This window comes from Choloepus didactylus, chromosome 21, assembly GCF_015220235.1.
Source record: "Choloepus didactylus isolate mChoDid1 chromosome 21, mChoDid1.pri, whole genome shotgun sequence".
Lineage (NCBI taxonomy): Eukaryota > Metazoa > Chordata > Mammalia > Pilosa > Megalonychidae > Choloepus > Choloepus didactylus.
Genome location: NC_051327.1, coordinates 5,769,107 through 5,785,620, shown reverse-complemented (window position 1 = coordinate 5,785,620; position 16,514 = coordinate 5,769,107). Strand labels below are relative to the sequence as shown.

The window sequence follows — 16,514 nt, the reverse complement described above, 5'->3', positions numbered from 1 at the left end:
ATGGAAAAACTACCCATTACATATTATAGACTATAATTAATAGGAATACCTCACCAGCACTACTGTGGTAATGAATTATTCATCCCATTACATTGAAAAGAATAATTAGAGGCTGATAAGAGCTCTGGGATGTTTTGTGTTATGAGAATTGTTTAAAATTGAGAGTGATGATGATTGTACAACTAAGTGAAGCTAATGTGAGACACTGATTGTTCATCTTGGACAGAATATATGCTATGTGAAATTAGGAACCCCCTACTTAAGAAGTCAAGCCTCAGTTCTGAGGCTCAGTCTTGCTCTCATGAAACTTAGGGCTGTAAATGGGAGGATAAGCTTTCCTATAATTATGCCTAAGAGGTACCTCCAGAGAACCCCCTTTGTTGCTCACAGGTGGCTTTTTCTCTCTAAGCCCAACTCAGCAAAAAAATTCATTAATATCCCCCCTACATGGAACATGACTTCCAGGGGAGTGGATCTTCCTGGCAACATGGGACACGACTCCCAGGAATGAGCCTGGCTCTGGCATTGAGGCATTAAAAATGGCTACTTGACCAAAAGGGGGAAAAGAAAGGTAACAAAATAAGGTTACAGTGGCTAAGAGATTTCAAATGGAGTTGAGAGGCTATCCTGGAGGTTACTCTTATGCAAGCTCCAGCTAGATATCCCAGATAGCCACAGTATGCCAAGCCCTAACCAACAGTAGTCCCCAAATACCTAGGTCCCTACCTGAGATTCTATAAAAGTTTATCTTTCAGAAACTTAAATCCACTAGAGTGTTCCTATGCCAGACAAGTCCTAAAACCCAGAGGCAACAGCCTCTTTAAGAACAACCAGATGCAGCCCCCTTCCTCATAATGTTGACACCCCTTTTCAATATGAACAAGTTAGGGTGGTCACTTGTTAGACATCCCTGAAGATCAAGAAAGTGATTACATGAGAGGAATGGGTAACAGCAGACAAGACAGGATTTAACAAAGAATTACAAATATTGAAACATTATATAAATTTTTTTTAGATGCTAGGGTATTAGAATAGCAAGAAGGAAATAACTAAAATGGTGAAACTGTAACCTATAAGTGTTTGAAATTTGCTCTATAGCTACTCTTTAAATTGTACTTTGAAAGTTATCATCTTTCTATATATATATATTTCACAATCAGGAAATAACTGAAACTGTGGAACTGTAACCCATAACATTCTTTGAAGTTACCTATATAACTACTTGTTAAATTGTACTTTGGAACTTATCACCTTTCTGTATATATGTTATGTTTCCCAATACGGAAATAACTGAAATTGTGGAACTGTAATCCATAACATTCTTTGAAATGTGCTAACTACTTGTTAAATCATACTTTAAAAATTATCACTGTTATGTATATATGTTAAATTTCACAATAAAAATGTATTAAAAACTTGCTTGTTGCTGATGTTCTCACAAACATTGGGGACTGACGGCTTGAAATGCTGAGCCCTCTCTGTCTTGGGGCTTGCCCCTATGAAGCTTGTTACTGCAAAGGAGAGGCTAAACCTACTTAAAATTGTGCCTAAGAGTCTCCCTCTGAGAGCCTTTTGGTTGCTCAGATGTAGCTCTCTCTCTCTAACTAAGCCACCTTGGCAGGTGATCTCACTGCCGTCCCCCCAACAAGGGGTGTAAATCTCCCTGGCAATGCAAGATATGACTTCCAGGGATGAATCTGGACCCAGCATCATGGGATTGAGAACATCTTCTTGACCAAAAGGGGGATGTGAAATGAAACAAAACAAAACTTCAGTGGCTGAGAGACTTCAAATGGAGTCAAGAGGTCACTCTGGTGGACATTCTTATGCACTATATAGATAACACATTTTAGGTTTTAATGTATTGGAATGGCTAGAAGTAAATACCTGAAACTACCAAACTCCAACCCAGTAGCCTTGACTCTTGAAGATGACTGTACAAAAATGTAGATTACAAGGGATGACAGTGTGATTGTGAAAACCTTGTGGATCACACTCCTTTTATCCAGTGTATGGATGGATGAGTAGAAAAATGGGAGAAAAAAACAAGTGAAAAATAGGGTGGGATGGGGGGTATGATTTGGGTGTTCTTTTTTACTTCTATTTTTTATTCTTATTCTGATTCTTTCTGATGCAAGGAAAATGTTAAAAAATGGATTGGGATGATGAATGCACAACTATATGATGGTACTGTGAACAGCTGATTGTACACCATGGATGACTGTATGGTATGTGAATATATCTCAATAAAACTGAATTTAAAAAAATTCCTAGTAGCATTATTCACAATTGCTAAAAGATGCAAGCAATCCAAGTGTCTATCAAGAGGAATGGATAAACAAAATGTGGTATACACCTATAATGGAATATTATTCAGCCATTAAAAGGAATGAAGTTCTGATATATGCTGCTTCATGGATGAACCTTGAAGATGCTGTGTTGAATGAAATACGCTAGACACAAAAGGACAAATATTGTATGAAAAACTCAAGTATGCAAATTCATAGAGACAGAAAGACGATTACAGCTTCCCAGGAGTGGGTGTGGGGGTGGAGAATGCTTAATGGGTACAGAGTTTTTGTTTGGGATGATGGGAAAGTTTTGGTAATGGATGGCAGTGACAGTAGCACAACATTGTGGATGTAATTAAAACCACTGAATTATATATTTGAATGTGGCTAAAATGGGAAATGTTATGTTGTATATATATTACCACAATACAATTTTTTTAAAAGTTGCTAAGAAAAAAACAATTCCACCATAAGGAAATATAAAAAAGCAAAGAAAATCTAAACATAATGAAATTGGAAAGTTCATGAAAGCCAGCTTTCTAATTATGAATTCCAAGGAAAGCAGCAAAGCACGGATGACTGTATCGCTTCATCTGCAGTCCCTCCAACCCCAGACTGGGTTGGCAGAGCTTAGAGACGAGTCTGGGTCCTCTGCCTGGCTCCTTGTCTATTTCTAGGCCAAGGGACCTCCATGCACCATCTTGATTCCAGCCATTGGAAAGCTTTCTAGTTAAGGGTCATGTCATTTTCAATGGCACACACCAACATTGCCCTTCTTGGTTCAAGTATACTAATTTACACTACGATTCCTATTGTGTTCTTGCTTCTGGCCTGAAGGCCTAGTTTCCATCCTCATCTGTAGGGCCATGGTGATTAAGACCAAAATTCTAAAAATTTGAGAATCTGAAATGTACAGGGTAAAGGTAAAGAATCCAAGATGCCCCTAACGTCCCTTCCTATATTCTTTTCCCTCTGGATTTCTCTATTTGCCCCTCAGTTCTGGGGGAACCCCAGAGCTTACCTGTAGCAGCGTTCAGTAAGGGGTGTAATCACCAGCCGGGGAGAGTTGCCCAGGTACTCATAGCCATACAAGGCTTCTGTGGTTATCATCTGCACCTTCACATTATGGGTCTCCCAGTAGTAGCGTAGCTGGGAGATCCACTGGAAATCATTCAGATCAGAGATCTTGTCCGCAGATAATTTGTCCACCACGTCACGAGCTGATGGAACACAGGCACAGAAATACATACATGCAGAGCCACCAGAATCAGCCCATCGCCATAGACCCCTCAGTTAGAAAGGGTCTACAGAGGTTTCCAAGGCCACCCCTCACTCTCCAAACAATTTTAGGCTCAACTACTTTCCCTGTCCACCCCCAACCTGCAGGCAGCAATCTATTTCAGAAACTGGTGTTTGCTTCTTCTCAAGAAGCCCGGCAGAGAAGCTGAGCATTTTATGCTGTCAGTAGAGGCAGTGAAAGGGCATACTCTAAAGCCCCCTTGAGGGACTGCGAGAAAATGTGGAAATATTAAACTTCCCCAGCTGGGGGATCCCTGATATTCTCACAAGCACTGGGGACTACTAATTTAGAAGGCTGAGCTCTCGATCTTGGGGCTTGCCCTTATGAAAGGACAGATTAAGCCTATTTCTAATTGTGCCTAAGAGTCACCCCCAGAGAATCTCTTTTTTGTTCAGATATAGCCTCTCTCTCTAAGCTAACTCTGCAGGTAAACTCACTGCCCTCCCACAATGTGGGACATGACTCCCAGGGATGAGCCTGGACCCAGCATTGTTGGGCTGAGAAAGCCTTCTTGACCAAAAGGGGGAAGAGAAATGAAACAAAATAAAGTTTCAGTGACAGAGATTTCAAGTGGAATTGAGGGGTTATTCTGGAGGTTATTCTTATGCATTATATAGATATCCCTTTGTAGTTTTTAGTGTATTAGAATAGCTAGAAGGAAATACCTGAAACTGTTGAACTGCAGTCCAGTAGCCTTGATTCTTGAAGATGATTGTATAACTATGTAGCTTACATGGTGTGATTGTGTGATTGTGAAAACCTTGTGGCTGACACCCCCTTTATCCAGTGTATGGACAGATGAGTAGAAAAATGGGGATGAAAAGTAAATAGGGATAGGGGGAAGGGGATGTTTTGGGTGTTCTTCTTTACTTTTATTTTTATTTTTTTTCTTATTTTAATTTTTTTTGGAGTAATGAAAATGTTCAAAAATTGATTGTGGTGATGAATTCACAACTATATGGTGATACTGTGAACAACTGATTGTACACTTTGGATGACTATAAGTTATGTGAATCTATCTCAGTAAAATTGTATTGGGGGATAAAAAGGGCATACTCTGAAATCACACTGTCTGTGTTCAAATTCTGGTTCCACCATTAAATAGCTATGGGACTGTGGGTAAGTTCCTCAACCTCTCTGTCCCTCAGTTGAATAATCTGTAAAATGGGGATCACATAGTATTGACCTTAATAGGGTTTTTATGAGGATTAAATGAATATATGTTCATATGTATATGCATGTATGTATATATACGTGTGTGTGCCTGGCACACAAATACATATAAACATCAGCTACTGTTATACTGTTATCTTCAAACTCAGGGACTAACCCAGAGGGCTTTGTCATGTGCAGTTACCCCAAATGCCATCAAATCCCCAATATGACCCAGGTTTTGGCCTGTTCCAGGCCTCTAATATATGCTAGGAGAACACAATCAGCTTGACCTGATCTAGTTCACAAGGGAAGAGGTCCCATGAATTTATGATTCAGTGTATTCTTGCCACCTTGGAGCCTGAGCTGGGACATACATTTCCAGGCTTTCTCCTTTTTCTCATAGGATTGTGAGCCCAGTTGAATTTCACACAGTGACAGGACCCCTGAAGTTGGAGAGTGGACATAGGCTGATGAGAATCATTGATTAATTTTTTTAGATAACTCACAAGGTAGGAGAGATTGAGATCTCAAAGCTAGTGCAATAGGCTAAAAATTAGGATCTCAGAAACTTAACTTTAAAAAGGGACCTTTCAGTAAGGCTACTGCTTCTCTGTGAGAGCAGTCTTCCTTATGATGGTAAAATCCAAAACCCAGCAAAGAAGAATCCTTGAAGATGATCACATCAACAGCCCTTCCTTCCCAGGGAATTTAATAACTGCCCTTCCGGGTTTGTGAGGAACCCCCAGCTCCACTGGGAGCAGGACTAGGGGTCTTCTTGAGAGACCCAAGAGGAAGGTGAGCAAAGGAATTGAGTCGGAGATGCTTTGCTACGCAGTGTGTGTGTGTACATGGATGTGCACACATGCTGTCACTGTGGAAACCTAACCATGTTGGGGTACACACCTGCACTTATTATTCCTACCAGCTGTGTACGCAGCCAGATGAAGATCACCTTCTCCCTTCTCTCTCCCTGATTTTATGCTAATCTACCCAAATGAAATCAGATTGCAATGAGCATCAACCTTGAGGGAATAAGACGCCGCTAAATACCAGTAGGACGCTGGGTGTGTGAGCAAGAGAGACACTGTTCCCAGGCAACCAGCCTGGTCCAGCCCCAGTTTCCTTGGTGATGATGGAGGGAGGGGACGGGGGGTGGTTTGTTTTACATAAAGCCCCTGTTCTTCCTCTTCTTTTTGTCTTAAGGAAGAGCTGGAAGGCATCATCTCTCACCCACTCCCTCCCTGCATCACTGCCCATTTCCAGTCCCTTGGGTTTGGAATCAGAAGACGTAGGTTCAAATTACAAAACAGCTTCTGCTACTTCCTAGCTGTGTGCCCCCCAGCCAGTTATTTACCTCCCTAAACCTCGGGTTCTTAATCTGTGAAATAGATATAAAAATGAGTTAATGTATGTCAAGTGCTTAAGCACAAAGCTTGGCACCCAGTGAGTATTCAATAAAATTAGCTATTGTTAGCCCAAGGAAACCACCCTAAGTGAGCCAATCTCAGAAATAGCTTTAGTCATCACTGTCTTAGTAAGAGCCCTGCTTGGAGAGTTCCGGGAAACAAGGTTGGGGATGGGAGGGGAAAACATAAGATGGGGATACACAGAACCCCTTCAGGGTTGGTGTCTCTCCTTGCTCACTCTTCCTTGCTCACCGTACTCTCAGCTGGAGAAGCCTCTCACTAATGTGAAAGGGAACTGAACCATTCCACCCAGGAGAAGGGGGAGAGGCCAGTCTAGCTGCTGTTCCTGGACAGCTGTATAAATGATGGAAGGCTTAGGTCAGTAATGCCAGAGGGAACTCACCATGGACATCGATGACCGTGAGGGCCCCAAGAGTGAGCCGGGCCCCACTGCTCAGCTTCCCCCGCACCAGCTGGACAATCTCTGCAATCTGATCATTGCTCTTCTGGAGCAAATCCTAGCGGGGACATAGGTGGGGACAATTGGTTAAATTGGATTCTCCTCTGGCAATCTCCATCCCAGGGAATGGAGACATCAACCACCCAGTGGCTCAAGCCAGGCCCCTGGATGTCAACCCACAAGCCTCCCTATCTTCACTGTCCATCACTAACTTCTATTCCTTAGTACCCCCCATTTGCTATTTTTCTCCATTCTCACTGTCACCCAACCCAGTGCACCACCATATATCATCTGGAATATTCCAGCAGCTTTTTTACACTCATCTTCCTGCATCCTATCTTGCCACCTCTAATCTATTCTTCACATTCTAAAGCTTAAATCATCTCATGTCACTCTTCAGTGGGAAGGAAGCCTTCTGCCTAAGATGCAGAAAGCTGGAAAGAATATTGCTTCCATGCTAACAACAATAAACTACAAAATTGTAACTTTTATTGAACCCATCAAGGCAACCACAGAACCTGAAATTTAAAGAAACACGGGTATCTCCAAGGAGCAATGGGACGCAAGCACTGGCTCACTGACTGTAAGAATTACTATAAAGTTACAGTAGTTAAGACAGTGTGGTGTTGGCAAAAGGATAGACACAAAGATTAGTGAAACAGAATAGAGAGTTCAGGAGTAGATGCACACATGCACAATGTGTGCTAATCAATTGCTTTTTTTAAAACAATTATATCAAACACAATTCAGTGGAGGAAGGACAGTAATTCTTTTTAATTCATTTTTATTGAGATATATTCACATACCATGCAGTCATACAAAACAAAGCATACATTCAGTTGTTTACAGTACCATTATATAGTTGTGCATTCATCACCAAAATTAATTTTTGATGTTTTCATTACCACATACACAAAAATAATAAGAACAAAAATTAAAGTGAAAAAGAACAATTAAAGTCAAAAAGAACACTGGGTTTTTTGTGTTTTTTTTCCCCTGTTTTTCTACTCACCCATCCATAAACTGGACGAAGGGGAGTGTGGTCCATATGGCTTTCCCAATGACATTGTCACCCCTCATAAGCTACATTTTTATACAATCGTCTACAAGATTCATGGGTTCTGGGTTGTAGTTTGATAGTTTCAGGTATTTACTGCTAGCTATTCCAATTCATTAGAACCTAAAAAGGGTTGTCTTTATTGTGCAAAGGAGTACCACCAGAGTGACCTCCAAGCTCCTTTTGGAATCTCTCTGCTATTGAAGCTTATTTCATTTCCTTTCACATCCCCCTTTTAGTCAAGAAGATGTTCTCCATCCCACGATGCCAGGTCTAGATTCCTCCCCGGGAGTCATATTCCACGTTGCCAGGGGATTTACTCCCCTGGGTGTCAAATCCCACATAGGGGGGAGGGCAGTGATTTCACCTGCCAAGTTGGTTTATCTAGAGAGAGAGGGCCACATCTGAGCAACAAAGAGGCACAATTATAAGCAGGCCTAGCCTCTCCTTTTCAGCAACAGTCTTGCCAAGGGCAAGACCCGTGGTAGAGGGCTCAGCCCATCAAACCACCAGTCCCCTATGTCTGTGAGCACATCAGCAACCATCGAGGTGGGGAAGCCCAACACCCCTGCATTCTCCACCAGCCCCTCAAGGGAGCTCTGCACACTTCCCTCACTGTTCTTTCCCTTTTTTCCAATTAACTCCCCTTTTATTTTTAAATTAACTATGTCAAAAAAATTTTTTTTAAAAGATATACAATAAAAAACATTTCAAACAAACCATAACAAGGGAGTAAGAAAAAGACAACTAACCTAAAATAACTACTTTACTTCCAACATGTTCCTACTCTACCCCAAGAAAATAATCTAATATAGCAATATTTCTGGGAACTTGTTCCTACCATACCCGTCAGAAATTAACAGAACATAGTCATTCCTGGGCATTCCCAGAATGTGAAATTTACCGACGATATCTTATCTGTTCTTATTGGGTAATCGTTCCCCCTTCATTAATTGCTCTCTATTGCTAGTTCCCCTATATTCCACATTATAAACCATTTATTTTAGGAGTGTGTTGTTTAACCTCCAGGTGTTTGTGAATTTTCTAAGTCTCTGATGGTTATTGACTTCTAATTGTATTCCATTGTGGTCAGAGAATGTGCTTTGAATAATTTCAATTTTTTTAAATTTATTGAGGCTTGTTTTATGTACCAGCATATGGTCTATTCTGGAGAAAGTTCCGTGATCACTAGAGAAGAATGTGTATCCTGATGACTTGTGATGTAATGTTCTATTTATGTCTGTTAAATCAAATTGATTTATCAGATTGTTTAGGTTTTCAATTTCTATAGGAGAAATCTATAGGAGAGAGTGATGTGTTGAAGTCTTCCACAATTATTGTGGAAACATCAGTTGCTTCCTTTAGTTTTGCTAGTGTTTGTTTCATGTATTTTGTGGCACCATGATTGGATGCATAAACATTTACGATTGTTATTTCTTTTTGTTGAATTTCGCCTTTTATTAGTATGTAGTGGCCTTCTTTGTCTCTCATAACATCCTTGCATTTAAAGTCTATTTTATCTGAGATTAATATTGCTACTCCTGCTTTCTTTTGGCTTTAGCTTGCATGAAATATTTTTTCCCATCCTTTCACTTTCACTTTCTTTCTGTCCCTGTGTCTAAGATGAGCTTCTTGTATGCAACATATTGATGGTTCATATTTTTTGATCCATACTGCCAATCTATATCTTTTAATTGGGGAGTTTAGTCCATTTACATTCAACGTTATTACTGTGAAGGCACTTCTTAAATCAGCCATCCTATCCTTTGGTTTATGTTTATCAGATATATTTTTCCCTCTCTCTCTTATTGTCCTTTAATGAACCAATATTGAATCTTTTTAGTTCTGAACTTTTCTCCATCTCTCTCTCTCCTTTCTTTGTTTCTCTGTCAGTAGGGCTCCCTTTAGTATCTGAAGTAGGGCAGGTCTTTTATTAGCAAAATTTCTCAGCATTTGTCTGTGAAAAAATTTAAGCTCTCCCTCAAATTTGAAGGAGAGCTTTGCTGGATAAAGTATTCTTGGTTGGAAATTTTTCTCTCTCAGAATTTTAAATATGTCATGCCACTGCCTTCTCGCCTCCATGGTGGCCGCTGAGTAGTCACTACTTAGTCTTATGTTGTTTCCTTTGTATGTGGTGAATTGCTTTTCTCTTGCTGCTTTCAGAACTTTCTCCTTCTCTTCAGTATTTGAGAGTCTGATCAGACTATGTCTCAGAGTGGGTTTATTTGGATTTATTCTATTTGGAGTTCGCTGGGCATTTATGCTTTGTGTATTTATGTTGTGTAGAAGGTTGGGGAAGTTTTCCCCAACAATTTCTTTGAATTCTCTTTCTAGACCTTTACCCTTCTCTTCCCCTTCTGGGATACCAATGAGTCTTATATTTGCATGTTTTATTTTATATATCATATCCCTGAGGTCCATGTCAATTTTTTCGATTTTTCCCCCACTCTTTCTTTTGCTCTTTCATTTTCTGTTCTGTGGTCCTTGAGGTCACTGATTCATTGTTCAGCTTCCTCTAGTCTTGTACTATGTCTATCCAAAATCTTTTTAATTTGGTCAACAGTTTCTTTTATTTCCATAAGATCATCTATTTTTTTTTTATTTACTCTTGCAATTTCTTCTTTATGCTCTTCTAGGGTCTTCTTGATGTCCTTTATATTCTGTGCCATGCTCTTCTTCATGTCCTTTATATCCTGTGCCATGCTCTTGTTGTCTGTCTTTAGTTCTTTGATTAATTGCTCCAAGTACTGTGTCTCCTCTGATCTTTTGATTTGGGTGTTTGGGTTTGGGTTATCCAAATCATCTGTTTTTTTCATATGCTGTAAAATTTTCTGTTGTTTTTGGCCTCTTGGAATTTCCTTTACTTGATAGGGTTCTTTTAGGATCTGTAGAATTATTCAAAGACTAATCTCTAAGTTGTCAGATCTACAGCTTGGTGGCATACACTTTCTCTAACTAACCAGCAGATGGAGTCCACGAGTCACCTATTCCCCTCAAGTCAGTTCTCCCCAAATTTGCCTTTGTGGTGAGTGGAGGTCTGGTTCTTGTGGGGTCCAACTGGTGCACCAAGTTTGGGTGTGTTGTTGGTGCTGTCCGCCCTGAATGTGGGGCATGTGTCTGAGCAGTTAGGGAGGGAAGGTGGCTTTAATAATCAAACCTCCCAGGTGTTCCTGGAGAGTTAAGGCTGTTGCAAGAGTCTAAACCTTCATTTCAGTCTCGCCACAGATTGTCTCTGCCACTGACCCACAAGTCCTTGGCATTGGTGTATGATCTCTGGGATTTCCAAGTGGGTCCCTCTTCCAAGCCATGCCGTTCTCGTGCCTCTGCTGTGGGAAGGTTGTACTATGTCACAAGTGCATGCCGTTCCGCAAGGGAAGTTCTGGGCCGCTGGGCTGTCTAGGTGCATTCCCAGCCTGCTGTAAGGAGGGCTGTATAGGGCGTGTTAATTTCCCCCTTTTCACACAGCTCCGCCTTCCCAGTTCCAGGACAATTAGCTGTGGGTGCGCGAAAGGCTACTGTCCACACCCAATATTGTGGCATGTGCGTGTGTTGTTGGAAACATTTCCTGTCACAGTGGGTTTTTTGGCGTGGCTCTGGGCTGTGGTGCCTGCATCAGGCAGGAGCATTCCCAGCCCACTGGGAAGATGGCTGCAAGGGGCATGGTTATTTTCCCCTTTTGGCTAACCTCTGCCTTCCTCACTGTGAGACAATTAGCAGTGGGTGTGAGAAAGGCTATCTTCCATGCCAGATATTGAGGCGTTCACACAGCCCCTTCCTGCTGTGCTTCACTGTGTGGTTCTCACTGCCATATCTGCAGCCACTTTTGGGCTTTTTAAAACAGAACTAGTCTGCCTCCAAACACCAACCCACGGTTTCCCCACACTGCAGCTTGGCTGCCAGATATTCAGCAGGCTTACTCACTCATTTCAGAATGCAGACTCCTGGTTTCACCAAGTGCGCAGTCCCTGTGGATTTAGCAGACCTTGTCCAGCTGGTGCATCACTGGAACTGGTGTTCTGGGTCACTTTCTGGCTTTTATGTAGTATTTTTCACGGAGGTGTTTTTTTGCCCTGTCTCTCGTAGCCGCCATCTTAGGTTCTGCCCCTTTTCTTTCTTTTAAATCCAGTTATATTGAGATATATTCACATACCATACAGTCATTCACAGTGTACAATCAGTTGTTCACAATACCATCATATAGTTGTGCATTCATCATCCCAGTCAATTTTTAAACATTTTCATTACTCCAAAAAAATAAAAATGAGGATAAAAATAAAAGTAAAAAGAACACCTAAAATATCCTCCACCCCCATGCCCTCCATATTTTTCATTTAATTTTTGTCCCCATTTTTCTACTCATCTGTCCATATACTGGATTAGGGGAGTGTGAGCCACAAGGCTTTCACAATCACACAGTCACACTGTGGAAGCTACATAGTTACATAATTGTCTTCAAGAATCAAGCTACTGGGTTGCAGTTCAACAGTTTCAGATATTTCCTTCTAGCTATTCCAATACACTAAAAACTATAAAGGGATATTTTATACAACACATAAGAATAGCCTCCAGAATGTTCTTTTGACTCCATTTGAAATCTCTCAGCCACTGAAATTTTATTTTGTTTCATTTCTGTTCCCCCTTTTGGTCAAGAAGAGTTTCTCAATCTCACAATGCCAGTTCCAGGCTCATCCCTGGGAGTCATGTCCCTCATTGCCAGGGAGATTTACACTCCTGGGAGTCAAGGGACAGTATTTTTAACAACTAGTGCTGGAACAATTGGACATTCGTAAGCAAAAAGTGAACCCAACCTATACTTTATACTAAAAAAATTACTTTGACTGGATCATAGAACTAAATGTAAAACTTAAAACTATAGAACGTCTAGAATAAAACATAGGAGAAAATTTTTTTGACCTTGAATTAAGCAATATATATATATATATATATATATAGAGAGAGAGAGAGAGAGAGAGATGAATAGGATTTCATCGAAATTTTTAAATTTCTGCTTTCTTAAGACATCAATAAGAAAATGGAAAGACAAGCCAAGATGGGGAAAAAAATTTGCAAAATGCATATGTGATAAACATTTTATTTCCAGAGTATACATAAAGAAATCTGAAAACTCAATAAGAAACCAAACAACCCAATAAAAAAATGAGAAAAAGATTTGAATAGACACTTTATCAAAAAAGCATAAGCATGTGTAAAGATATTTAACCTGACTAGTTATTAGGGAAATGAAAATTCAAACCACTACACAACTAGGAAATAGGAAAAAAGGTCCGATAATACCACGTGCTGACAAATTTCTGGAGCAACAGGAACTCTCATTCCTTGCTGATGGGAATCAAAATGGCAGAGCCACTTTGGAAACCAGTTTGACAGTTTCTCATAAAGTTAAACAACACACTTACCATGTGACTCACAATCCCACTTCTAGATGTATACCCAAGGGAAATGAAAACTTAGGTTCAAACAAATACCTTTATGTGACTATTTACTCATAATCACTAAAAACTTGCAACAACCCAAGTGTCCTTCAACTGGTGAATGGATAAACATATAACAGAATACTACTCAGCAACAAAAACAAACTACTGAAACACACAACATGGATGAGTCTCACATGTACGATGCTGAAAGAAGCCAGATTTGAAACATTATATACTGTATGATTTCATTTGTATGATATCATACAAATGGTAAGACTATAGGGGCAGAAACAGATTAGTAGTTGCCAGAGGCTGGGAGTGGGGGAAGGAGTTGATTAAAAAGGGCATGAGGTAATTTTTGGGGTGTGTATAGAACTGTTCTACATCTTGATTGCTGTCATAATTATCAAAACTTTTCTGCCCTGCCTTGGAATCCATCTCATTTTGGCTAAGCCAGTTGACTCAACACTTTCTGGCTTTGGAGCATAAACTCTCCCAGAACCCACAACCATGTCTGTGGTCACCAACCACACCACCCATACCCCTCACGCAGAGCCCACAGCTGGCCCCAAATGACAAGCTAACCATCCCCATAACCCTCAGATCCCAGACTCTTTATCTTTTTGGTGCACATTCGCTTTAATCTAACCAATTCTTGATTTTGCAGGAAATCTACTAACCTCCATCCCTAGACCACAATAAAGGCACAAGCCCGTGGGTCTCTCTTGCTCTTCTCGTGCGCTCCCCACCTGCTGGCTGAGCCCCCCTGTGCCAATCCTGCTTCCTGTTGACCCAGCTCCCCCATGGCACCCCTCTCTCTCTGGGACCTGTGAGTAACAAACTATCTTTTCTCATGCATTATGGCCTCGGTTTCCCATTGTGTGGCACCTGTCCTCCTTGTGGACCCAAATTTAAAATCCAGCTTAACTCATTTGAAACATTTGTGATGGTGGTTACACGAATATATGAATTTGTCAAAACTTCTAACTGTATACTAAAAAGAGGTGAGTTTTACTGTCCATAAATTATAAATTAAAAGAGAATTAACAACAACAATAAAAGACTGGGAAACTGTTTCAGACCAAAGGAGGATGAGATAGCATATGTGAAGCACTTGGCACAATGTCTGATGTGAAGAAAGCACACAGTAAATAGTAGTGGTGGTTATTATTTTAATAAAGTGTGTGGCTCACAGTAAACACTAAAATAAACAAACAAACAAACAAAATAAAAACAAAAAATGTACTTTTTCAATGCCCCCCGGTGTCCTGGGTATGTCTGTGAGACCTTTTGGGACGGGGCTGCTCCCCACATCTCTTTCAACCATGCCTACTCTACAGCTCTCCTGGACCAAATGCCTTTAGTTGCTGGAATGCACCATATTTACCATCTTCAGACTTTTGCACATTCCAGCTCCTTTCTCTGGAATACTGCTTTTAAAAACTTTTTATTGTATACCACTCAACATTTCCCATTTTAACCACTTTTAAGTGTACAATTCAGCAGTATTAATTACATACACAATATTGTGCTACCATCACCAACATCCTTTGCTCCAACTTTTTTATCACCTCCTACAGTAACTCATTAACCATTAGCTCTCCCTTTATCCCTAGTAACCTGCAATCTACTATCTGTGTCTATGAAATTTGCTTATTCTAGGCACTTCATAAAAGCAAGATCATACAATATTTGTCTTTTTGGGTGCAACATTCCTTCTCCTATTCTTTGCTTGGCTAATCCCTATTTATATTTTAGGTCTCCCTTAGACACTACTTTTCTGGGGAGTCTTCCTCTATCCTGGCCCCTCTCACTTTCCTCCTCCCTTCCCATACTTCCTAGATCCCTGGACTTTCCTTACCACACTTCCATAAAAGAGCCTTTTTATCTCCCCTTCTAAAGGACAGAGATCATGTCTGTCTTGTTCACCTCTAATTCCCTTTGCATGGTAGCACAGTCCCAGCACAGAGCAGGTGCCAAACAAATTTTGTTAAATGAGTAACAAATGGCATCCTGCAGGATGTCAAGGCACATCATTCAATGTGCCTGCTTTCCAGGCCTTGGGTGTGCAATGGGAAGCACTCTCCCCACTTCACAGGTAGGAAAACTGAGGCATAGAGATGCAGTCACAAAACTCAGAAAGTTTAGTTTTTGAAGTTTCAAATGATGTATGTGAGAGCAGTTTTTGCAGAATATAAAGTGCTATACATCTATTAGGAATTATCAACATGGAATTTGTGTAAATTTGAATCTTGGCCAAATACTGATGTCTTAAACTTTTTTCCTTTAAGTGTATTATTTTAAAATAATTTCAAACAAAGGACAGTTGCAAAAATAATACAAACCTCATACAGAGAACTGCAAAATACCCCAAACCCCATTCAGATATCAAGATCCAGCAATATTCATTTTACCGCATTTGGTTTATCATTTTATCTGTCTTCTATCTATCCATCTATCTTATCTATCTATATCTATTATTATCACCTATCTATCTGTATATTTATCTTGATGTCCTAATTTTAATTATAAAATAAAATACCACAGCCAATAATCTCTTGGGGAATAACAGGTGGTCTGATGAGATAATCATGGGAAATAATAGCATGATAGAAAGGTTAGAAATGGAGTTACCATTCATTCATTCAATATGTGCTGGGCACTGCATTAACCCCTGGAGATACAATATGAGCAAAACAGACATGGCATCTGCCCTATGGGATTTACGGCCTAGCCTGTAAGTACTAAACAATTTACTGGCATCTCATTTAGCTATCCCACAATAATAAGATATGGTGTTACAATTACTTGCATTTATAGACAAGGCGACTGAGACTCGGTTAAGTAACTGGCTCACAGTCACACAGCGGACAAGTGAACGTATCAGGATTCGAACCCAAGTCTACCTAAGTCTTGCACTGTGAAGCATTGGCAACAAGGGCAGGAACTGACTGTAAATATGTGTGTGGATTCACGCTCAGGACAGGTCTGAAGATAAGCAGGCACTTGAATACTCTCAGAAGGGCTTGGGGTGGCTTTGTGTGGGAATGGGGTGGTCAGAAGGGGGTCGGGTGGAGGAGAAGAGAAAAGCAGGACCAGGTGGTCTCTAGGTCCAGGAAGAAGACTGGGGTTGGTGGGGAAAGCGGGGGGTGGGGGTGCCCTCTCTGTCGGCGGAAATTCTGCCAGCTTGACCCCTGGAAGCAAACTGGCTAATCAGAAAAGGCAATTACTTCTCAGAGGCTCAGAATGTTGCTGCCCAGAATTTCTGTCTGGCAAGGCCTGTGAAAGTCCCTCCACAATAGAGCTCCAGGACAGCCCCAATCCCAAATTCTCCATCCCACATTCAATGAGAATTAATTTTTTTAGAAAATATGGCTACTCGAATTATACGTCATTGAAATCCTAATGTG

General features: G+C 40.6%; 1 protein-coding gene across 5 annotated transcripts in view; it reads right to left on the bottom strand.

Annotated features, from left to right (window-relative positions):
- The window catches only part of DNAH3 (dynein axonemal heavy chain 3), a 208,830-nt gene that overhangs the window by 116,857 nt on the left and 75,459 nt on the right, over nt 1-16,514 (bottom strand). For all 5 annotated transcript variants that reach the window (XM_037814725.1, XM_037814726.1, XM_037814723.1 and 2 more), the window contains 2 exons: nt 6,556-6,670; nt 3,313-3,511 (listed from right to left, as the gene is read on the bottom strand). In XM_037814725.1, the coding sequence (XP_037670653.1) occupies nt 3,313-3,511; nt 6,556-6,670 (314 nt within the window). The remainder of the gene's footprint in view (nt 1-3,312; nt 3,512-6,555; nt 6,671-16,514) is intronic.